This window comes from Camelina sativa, chromosome 5, assembly GCF_030686135.1.
Source record: "Camelina sativa cultivar CO46 ecotype springtype chromosome 5, ASM3068613v1".
NCBI classification, from domain to species: Eukaryota; Viridiplantae; Streptophyta; class Magnoliopsida; order Brassicales; family Brassicaceae; genus Camelina; species Camelina sativa.
This window is the reverse complement of record NC_141884.1, coordinates 3744800-3754088: the sequence shown is the minus strand read 5'-3', so window position 1 is coordinate 3754088 and position 9289 is coordinate 3744800. Positions and strand designations below refer to the sequence as shown.

The 9289-nt window shown below is 39.0% G+C and overlaps 2 protein-coding genes across 4 annotated transcripts; one reads left to right on the top strand and one right to left on the bottom strand.

Annotated features, from left to right (window-relative positions):
* Positions 1-25: 25 nt before the first annotated feature.
* On the bottom strand, positions 26-8054 carry LOC104785321 (uncharacterized). 3 transcript variants are annotated; one of them, XR_015558202.1, is made up of 20 exons: positions 7936-8040; positions 6960-7782; positions 6667-6873; positions 6442-6503; positions 5734-6208; positions 5398-5598; positions 4919-5174; positions 4611-4842; positions 4326-4486; positions 3725-4255; positions 3419-3585; positions 2888-3104; positions 2604-2814; positions 2319-2435; positions 1966-2208; positions 1595-1796; positions 1264-1457; positions 1041-1192; positions 692-947; positions 26-591 (listed from the first exon to the last, which is right to left on the bottom strand). XR_015558202.1 is itself a non-coding variant. In XM_010510508.3 (20 exons), exons 2-20 carry the CDS (start codon positions 7778-7780, stop codon positions 304-306), a joined length of 4989 nt encoding a protein of 1662 aa, XP_010508810.2. In that variant the 5' UTR covers positions 7781-7782; positions 7936-8054; the 3' UTR covers positions 26-303. The 3 variants fall into 3 exon arrangements, 1 of the variants encoding a protein (XP_010508810.2); XR_015558203.1 differs by having other exon boundaries at positions 2608-2814; positions 2888-3067; XM_010510508.3 differs by having other exon boundaries at positions 2608-2814; positions 7936-8054.
* LOC104785320 (uncharacterized) lies at positions 7863-9223 on the top strand. Its single transcript, XM_010510507.3, has 4 exons — positions 7863-8450; positions 8543-8618; positions 8713-8839; positions 8927-9223. The coding sequence occupies exons 1-4, from the start codon at positions 8337-8339 to the stop codon at positions 9129-9131; spliced, it is 522 nt and encodes a 173-aa protein (XP_010508809.1). The 5' UTR covers positions 7863-8336; the 3' UTR covers positions 9132-9223.
* The last annotated feature ends 66 nt before the right edge of the window (positions 9224-9289 follow it).

The following is a 9289-nucleotide window of genomic DNA, read 5'->3' as shown; positions in this document are numbered from 1 at the left end:
GATGATGGAGATTAAGAGCAGATTATTTGGATTTAATTGGTTAAATAGATATAATCCTAACGCAGCAATATGCCAATATCTATTGCAAATTTGCAATACAATGAATTAATGAAAAGAAAGTCCTATTCTTTGCCTAAGTTTCTAAAAAGCCTGCTATAGTTACATTATGAATGTAGACAACACGAGAGAAAGAGTTTACTTTTGGACTGCTTCTCTCTTCACCATCTTCTTATGTACAAACAGCGAGACGCTCCAAAAACACATTTTTGCTGGAACCAATCTCTCTGCAACCTTTTTTAATGATCATGCGTTTGTAGTTGATGAGGATGCACTACTTTGCTTCATCCTCCTCTCGGCTGCTAATGCTGCAGCAACTGAGGGCGGTAGATCTCTCAGATTCTCCTGTCTTTCTCCCGTGTTTTCTTCCATCTCTGCTGTTTCTGCTGCTGGTGAAGCAAATAGAGATTCGAGATCCCTCAGTGTCAAGAACTTTTGATCTTGATTCTTTGTATTCCTGCTGCTGAATGAATTTAAGTTTGTATTCTTATTTCTGTTCAGTTTGTAGATGCTTTCTTCCACTGTGTCAGTTACCTGGTTCCACAGAAAAAGAGAGGTCAACATCAAAATGAATCACATCAGGTAGGATCTAAGCTGTACAAGACAAGGTGGCAAACAAAGAAGATACACGAACCAGGAAACGATGAACTAGAGTAGGTTTCTCTTGCCCAATCCGGTGAACACGACCAACGGCTTGCGCTTCCGCAGCCGGATTTAGAAGCGGTTCCACCAGAATTACATGCTGTGCCTCTAGAAGATTAAGACCGTTGGCGCCATGCTGCACCAAAAGCAATAGGACTTGAATTGATTTTGTGTCTTTTGGATGGGAGTTTGTCTTTTGGGTTTCTTTCTCAGATTCCTTAAATTTGCTAATGGCTGTCTGTGATTTCCTGCATTTCCATGGAATCAAAGTTACACACATCCCTTAGGTTACCTATGTGCCACTTTCGATGGATTCATCATTAAAGTTCTCACTACATTACCTGCCTCCTTGCATCCGGATAAAGGTGATGCTATTGGCAGCGAAGGCATGTTCTAACACATCAAGAACATCTTTCCAGCTGGAAAAAACTAGAACCTTCGCTTGTGGGTCACTTGACTTGATCCATAAGATTCTTCTAGTAACAGCTTCGATCTACAACCCAAAACAATAAATGAGAAAATAAGTACTTCTTGTGCACTAATCTTACAAGCAAGGAGACTAACCTTTGTTCCATATGAACCTTGAACCACCAATGATGCCTCATTGTCTTTGTGATCTTGATCTGATGAAGAACTGTTTCTTTTGTCATCAGCATATGCAATATTTCTAATATCTGTAGGCTGCCTGCATATTGGACACATCACCCACTTGTACAGCGGTACTTTAACTGATTTGCGCTCAGTCATAGCAAAAAAGCCTGTGTCAACGAATACAAAGAAGTAAATATTGTTAACATTCTGAAGTTTGGTTCAGGAAGATGCATTAGATAGACATCAAAACCTGATTATAATTCGAAACTGAGAAACAAACAATCAAAAAGGTCAAAGTAATTACAGTTACAGCAAGTGGAATGCCCGCACTGGAAAACCATCTTCTGATTCCGTAGAATTTCTTGACAAATCGGGCATGCTTCATCTCTCTTAAGAAGGTTTTCGCCTTCCTGTTCAGCAGGATCTGAAGCCTTAACTGTTTCCTGTATTGGTGAGGAACGATCTGGATTCTCGAATTCTTGTTTCTGTTTGGATTTCATCAAACCCTGAAACGGCAAAAGATTTGTTTAATATTGTGAATATACAGATTTGACAGCTCTAGAGCTGGAGTTGCAAAATAGATGTGGTCAAATGCCACTCTCCACGTAAACTTCTAGATAGTAACACAGAAATAAATGACTTCTCTGCATGAACACTAAAGGTTACAGATTTTACCTTCAAATAACAAAGTTTGCCTTTTATACTAAGCAACGAGGATTGAGCCATAAATTTATCATTTGTGTTCAGCACACTAGCAACATCTAACTCGTCTTGGCTCAAAGCATAGAGCGATGTGTCATCTTCAGATTCTCTAAGCTGTAGTCTCATTGTTGCCATGTTAATCTCATCGTAGGCTCGTAGGAGTTGAGCTTGAGCCCTACCCAAAGCCCTTGCATGTGCATATTCCTTTCTCATCACCTTTAATTTAGATAAGCAAAATTGGAAATGTCAGAACTTCTTGAAAAAATAAAGGTTAGTTTTCCTTTTGTCCATATAAGCGAAAAATAAAGGTTATCTTGGGCAAATACCTCAAGGGTATGCAAATGGTTTGTGGCTGCCGATTTATTTTCCCTATCTAAATAGCTTTTACAATGGTTTCTTATCACTCCAAGAACTATTTCCGTCTCAGATGGAGATTTTGAAACCTATGAAAAGAACATAAAAGAAATTTGTATCAGACAAGAGACGATCTTTACAAAACCATATTATCTGACATTTCAAAACGTTTTAAAGAAAAGAGGAGGAAACAGAGAAGGCCAAACATAAATGTGGTTATGCTTTCTTGTCAGTAATGAATTTAAAGATCAAGTAACTTACGAACACAGCGTCACCAGCATTTCTTTTGGTGGGCTCCTCATTGTCACCATGCGGTGCATTTGAATCCTTATTCTTTGATGACAAACCAATAAAGAAAAGATTAAGGGCAGATCTCTTCTTCTGCAAATGTACTGTCTCTTCAGCAGCTGCAAGTTCCATTAATCCCCTACGAGATTTGTTAAAACGAAATAGCCTAGCCTCGTATTCCTGGACATGGTGATGGTGAAGTTAATATTGATTCAACTTCACATAAGAAGTGCAGAAGCAAAAAAGAGCAAACCTGGAATAGTTCATCTAGCTCGCAATGAATACACGTGGGGCCATCATCCTTCTTGTTGCAATACTTGCAGTTGCCAATACGCTCAATATCCTCCATTTTTGGTTTCTCCATAGTCTGGTCAATTTCTAGAATCCTATGTATCGCTTTCTCTCTAGAGCTTTCCAGCATATCGATAGAAGTCTGCAGATGAAGTTTCATGGCATGTATAGTTCTAAAGCTGGAATAAGGAATTAGCAAGTTAGTTCTCTGGAATAAGGAATTAGCAAGTTAGTTCTTAATGTACTCAAGCTATCTGCTCCTTAACAAATGTGATGTTCTTAATGTACTCAAGCTTAGGATAATCAATCTAGTCTTCTAATAAAGCTCTTTAGTCCTTCAGGTCACTATTCTAATAACTTTGCAGACACATGTGAATTAATTTGTCACATGTAGAAAATAATGCCCCATAATAACACAATCAACAGACAAAGGCTGAAAAAGTTCTCTTGCCACAAAAAAAGCTCATGAAACTGCAAATTGTTAAGCACTAACCGAGAATTCGCTCTGGAGGAGCTTGATTTGTTGAAGCCTCCATGGATGGCCTCTTCAATCTTCCTGATCAACTCGCTAGAGAAGTCTTTATTTTGTTCAGCAAGTTGCAGGGCATCCAACCACCAACTCGAACGTTGTTTCTCCATATTGCTCAATGACTCGGAAACCTTACAAAAAATTTCGATTATTTAGCATTGTGACTGAGAGAGCGAGCTCTAGGAAAAGTGATGGCTCAATATTTAACATGGTTGATCTTGGAACTTAATTTAAGAGCTACGTTGGCTAAGGGTACAAGTCGCATTATACCTGACTATATGACTTTCTGAATTCCTGCTGAGCGGCAGAAAGCTTTGAGTTGAATGAGGATAAATACTTAACTTTCAATGTGTGACAAACTATATTCAGAGTTCTGCACTCTTCATGACACTCTTTATCCTTCTTTAAACCATTGTCTGGAGAAGTGGCTTCCCCATGTTGTGCAGTTTCTGAAGAATCATGAGTTAAACTCTCGAGCTCATTGATCCTTTGCCTTTTCGATGCACGATGATGACCGTCATCATTTTCATCTATTTTAGTTTTAGGCCTTCCTGGCGCAGCACTGTAGCTTTCGGCCAGTGGTAGTATCTCAGCTAAATTGTGAAGAATGTGAATATTCAACAATGGATCAAGACGAAAATCCTCGGCGTTCTCTTCAGTTATATTTAATGCTTCTTTGTACAACGATACTGCTTCGGAAAATTCTTGCTTAAGCATGGCAATAGCAGCAATCCCATTTAATGCAACGATTAACACTCTAAGAGCTTCTTCTCCCTCGATCTGAGTCTTTTTCACAAGTACCTAAGAAAAACTTCAATTAGCACAAATAACGGAATGAAGATCAAAACGCTAAAAAATCTTGCAAACTCACCATTAGAATTTCTTCCATGGTCATTGGGCTTTGTTGCAATGAACGTAAACCTGAACTTCCTACTTGAGGGTGGCAGCAAGCTTGGCGCAACTTCAGGAGCGATTTCAGCAGTTTTGCAGCTTCGGCATGAGTGATTAAAGGATTATCAGAAGCAGTATGACCTGTAGTCATCACAAGTGGGAGAAATAAGTTTAGCAGCCAGCACAGAAGGAGGCTGAGAATTTTAAGAGGAAAGTAAGGACAAAGGTGGAAAGTGCAGAAGACACTATTCGCACCCGATGGTACCTCTTTTAAGAATATCACGTTTTAAAGTTTCTATAACTTCACGGGCATAACTCACACAAGTTTCATGCTGTCTGGTGTAGAAGTGTTCTTCAATTGCAGAAAATTTGAGCCACGAGACGCATTCTTCTTGAGGTGGGAGTTGCAATTCATCAGCCACATGGACTTTTGAAGAACGCCACATAACTTGTTTGAAAAATCTGTGCGTAAATTCCATAGCCTTTGCGTCTCGTCTCTGAACCAAAGAGAGAAGTTTGTTAGACAAGAAAACCCAAAAAAGGTAAGAGAAAGAACTAATTTTTCTGGCTAACCTCATACGGATCTCTTATAACTTCTACCCACCATCTTGAAACATCGAACGGATTTGCTTTAAGAAACCTTAACAGTCCAGATAAGTCATCCAGTTTGCGTTGTATAGGAGTTCCAGTGATACACCAACGGTGTTTGGTATATAATCTCAACGCCATCTCTGTTGCAGCAGCTGCATTGCTCTCCACCATCTGGGCCTCATCCAAGCAAATCCTCCACCAGAATATTCTGGTGAGTGGAGTAGGAATAACAGGGTACCTATTACAATACAACATCTTTACTCAATCTTTCCGAAATCTATTCAATTGCATGAAACCAGGAGATAAAAACAACAATCCTATCAGATTAAAGTTGGCGTTTGTTCAAAATGGTTCCTCTGAATACATGAGTATGAAACTATTCCATATTGGAAAATTCTAAGAACAGTTTTAATAATACAATTTGTTCAATATATCAGGTATGCCGAAATCACTAATCTCACCTTTTTTGAAATCTAAGACAGTGCCGGTCACCATCATGCCTGTCGAAGTCATGTGTCAAGTCCTCTTTGAGGACATCATATGTAGTTAAAACAATGTCAGCATTGAGGAGTTCAGTGATGTCAATCACAGGTTCTTCAGAGAGTGAGACATTCCTCACACCTTCATAGATACATGTTACGAGTGAACCCAAGCGCGTATGCCTACAACATTAGAGATGAAAGAAGGAAAAAGGACATTAAAAAAACACAAATACGTCTAGTGAAAGTTATCTTATTGAGTGTTCCACTAGTCGAAACTTAAATGAAGTAAGAATAAGGTAGAGAAGAATCTGATACCGTGTAATCTCGGAATGCCATTGTGATAATATAGGAGCTGGACAGACAATAAGAGTGGCACCCGTAGAGATGGGAGAGGCAGTCACTTTTAGAAGTTCAGCGCACATTTGGCAAATATATTCACCTTGTCTGACAATAATTTCCGTTGCATCCTTTTTGCTCTTCTTTTGAGACACTATTTCATCAACATGTTGACTAGCCTTCTTACCTTTCCCTTTAGGTGAATAACCTACACAATCTGCATGCTGCCAAGCATCACAAAGGTCACACTGTACCCAGAGTCCTTTGTATTTGCGACTTTCACTGACAGCTCCACATATGCACTCAACACGTTCCCTTTTCAATCTTTTCAAACCAGTGTTCCGATCATCGGTAACTGGTGGCCCGTTAGACACAGATATTTCATCCTCGGCTGGTTTTCGATGAGAAAAGATGCATGCAAGTAGTTCAACCGTTTTTCCCAATCCCATTTCATCTGCAGCATTCATACTTTACCACATTAAGAATCAAATACCACAAACTTAACAAAAGATGAATGCATGCGCAATAAGAGATGTAGACAAAGCATTCTAGCATTTAAGCAGACTTAGAACATATATTTCGGAAAACATTCTTCGTCAAGGTAAGTCCAAACAAAATTATCCTCATAAATAATTTTCTAATAATATAGTACATGGAGGCAAAGTAAAGCTGCAATACTGTTCATACCAGCAAGGATACCGCCTGGAATTCGAGGTGAAAAATACTCTGGAGCCAATGAGATATTCCCACTAGAAACAACCAAACCATGACAAATGGACCAGATCAAATTAAGTTCTTCTGTAAATGGTGGAAATTTACTGAGAGAGAACTTATACTATTTGTTGTACACTGAGAGGAGCTTATAGTTCAAGATGAAATAAAAAAGGAACACTTAGATTCTTTTCCACTAACCTGAATGGGTTAAAGAACATTTTTGTAGCAGAGTCAAGGAACCCCACGGAGATAGACAAAGGTGAAATAAATTGGTTGTTTTCCTTGTCTCCCAACGTTATTGGATCTCCTCTCTCTCGCTGAACCATCCAATAAGCTGCACGTCTTTGGTACGGCCTAAGTTCTGGGAGCAAATCAGTTATGTCATCTTCAAGCATCGGATCCATCCTGAATCAATAATATGCCAATAAGTTGGAAGGAAACATTCAGACATTAGGGCACAAAAACAAGAATGATAAACATTGCTTACTCACTTTGATGGCTTTATGGCTTCATAAAAAGCAGCAGCATCAAACCTAGGCTTCTTACTAGAGTCCAAATTTTCAGCTTCCAACACGAATAATGATTCAGTTTCCTTCACGTTTAGTTGTGACCCATATCTAGCCTCTGATGTCATTACCTCTGGCCTCAACCAAGACATAACGTGAACCATACTCTTTTTCCATATTTGCCTTGTATTCTCAAGAAGCGAATCACAAGCATCAAAGGCCTGCTGAAGCATCTCAACTCTAACTCTAGGTGACAAAAAGCCCTGATCACCCGGCACGAGCCTTAAAGTCAAAAACTTGATACTTGCCAAATGAGCAAGACCCGAAACCCCTTCACCTGGACCGTCAAAACTAGCAGACCAAATCACTGACTCAGCCTCATCATCAAACACCTTATTATCAACCAATTCCAAAGTTATATCACTCGAAGACAATACCGGCCAATGACCAAGCTTAATCCGATCAACAAAACTAGTCACATTACATAGCCGAAACCGTAACGAGCAATCAAGATCATGATCAATCTCAATAGATGTGACTGTACCACTAGTTCCTACACGTTCTCTCAAACTTAAATTCGTTAGAACAACTTCAGCTAAATCAAAGTGCTGCTGCTGCTGCTGCTCTGAAACTGGACTACTTGAACATATGTTCACATAATACGGCTTATCGATATCTTCAACAATCTTTTCCCCAGAACCCTCAGCTTCTTCACCCGGTAATAATCGCTTTCCATCTGAATCAGAACCGGTTTGAGTGATCAAACCCACTGAACGTTGTGGCTTTGATTGTTTTCTCCTACCCATCACTACAAACAAAAAAAACCTAAATTAGAAACCTCATTACTGACAAGATACAAAACGGAAACAATCAACACACAAACAAGTTAAGACCAGTTATATGATTCATACGAGAAAAAAAAACTCAGGTTACGATAAAAAAAACAAACACAATTACAAACCTGTGAAGCGAAAGAGAATTGGATCAAAATTGAGGAAATACGAATCGACGGAGACGGTGGAGGAGTGGAAACCAAGCGCCGGAGAAGATTTATAGACCGCCGCTTGATTATATTATAACGAATTTTCCGGTTTATATGCTAATTCGTTTATACCGACTTAGTTTGGGAATGTCAATAGTATCCTTGGGTTCTAAAGAAAATAACAAAATTACCCTCGTTGAACAAAACAACTCTTCCTTTTCCTTTTACTGTGCTTCTCTTTAGGAATTGGTGCGATTCTACTAAAACGGCTCACGAGTCACGACTGCAAAACCCTAATTTCAATTTTCTTTGTTGATTTTGCTCTTTTCTTGGTTGTAACTTTGTTTTTGGAATTTGAGTTTGAAAGAGTTAGAGAAAAGATGAACAGAGGAAGAAGGAATCTGAAACAAGCGGCGTCAGAGCAGGATTTTACGCTTGAGGAATGTCAAAGCATTGCCCAAGTCGTCTCTCTCAGAGGTTCCAATCAAATTGAGGTATAAAAAAAGAACCTCCTTTTCTCAATTGGGTTTCACTCCTTTATGCAATCTCGCCAATTCGTTGCGTTCTTAACTTGTTGTCTTTGAAGATAATGGATGCAAAAGGAGAGAACTCATTAGCATTGTTTCCAGCTAAGTTTCGTGAGAGCATGTGGATCAGACGAGGTAAATAAATTTCGTGTTTTTTTTATATACAATGATGTTACTTGATTCAGTTTGAGATGGTGTTTGATGTTGTTTGCTACACACTGATTTGCAGGAAGCTTTGTAGTGATTGATCATACAGGAAAAGAAAAGGCACAAGAGTCTGGTAGCAAAGTTACATCTATTGTTTGTAAAGTTCTCTTCTTTGAGCAAGTCCGTCTCCTTCAAAAGTCTCCGGAATGGTAAAATAAAGCTTCTTTCTTTTGTTCTGCATCAATGGCATCTGAATTTGGGCATAGCTTATGCTAGTTTGGATATGGTGAATGCAGGCCAGAAATCTTTAAAGATACTAAACCGATTCCAGCTGATGAAAGCTCTCATATACCTATTCCACAGCAAGAAGATGATGGTGAAGTTGATTCAAGTGATGATGATGATGGCATGCCCCCATTGGAAGCAAACACAAACAGATTGAGACCGTTTGGAGTGAAATGTGACGCAGAAACAGATTCAGGGTCAGATTCTGATTCATAGTTGCAAGTTGTATCTTATTTAACAGTATTGTAACCAACATAGAGCTGCTGACAAGCAGAGTTTTTGATTTGCAATAGAATTGATTTTGATTATTGATCTCTATGGCTCACAGAGAACTCTATGGCTCACAGAGAATGCCCTTGCATCCTATTTTCTTT

Bases quoted from the DNA above. Each gene is read 5' to 3' on its own strand.
- LOC104785321 (XM_010510508.3), bottom strand. From the start codon at position 7,780: ATGGGTAGGAGAAAACAATCAAAGCCACAACGTTCAGTGGGTTTGATC. The intron at 4,843-4,918 runs GTTAGCCAGAAA...TCTTTGGTTCAG, and splicing joins TTATAAGAGATCCGTATGAG to AGACGAGACGCAAAGGCTAT. The intron at 2,209-2,318 runs GTATTTGCCCAA...TCTAAATTAAAG, and splicing joins ACCATTTGCATACCCTTGAG to GTGATGAGAAAGGAATATGC.
- LOC104785320 (XM_010510507.3), top strand. From the start codon at position 8,337: ATGAACAGAGGAAGAAGGAATCTGAAACAAGCGGCGTCAGAGCAGGAT. The intron at 8,451-8,542 runs GTATAAAAAAAG...TTGTCTTTGAAG, and splicing joins GAGGTTCCAATCAAATTGAG to ATAATGGATGCAAAAGGAGA. The intron at 8,840-8,926 runs GTAAAATAAAGC...TGGTGAATGCAG, and splicing joins CTTCAAAAGTCTCCGGAATG to GCCAGAAATCTTTAAAGATA.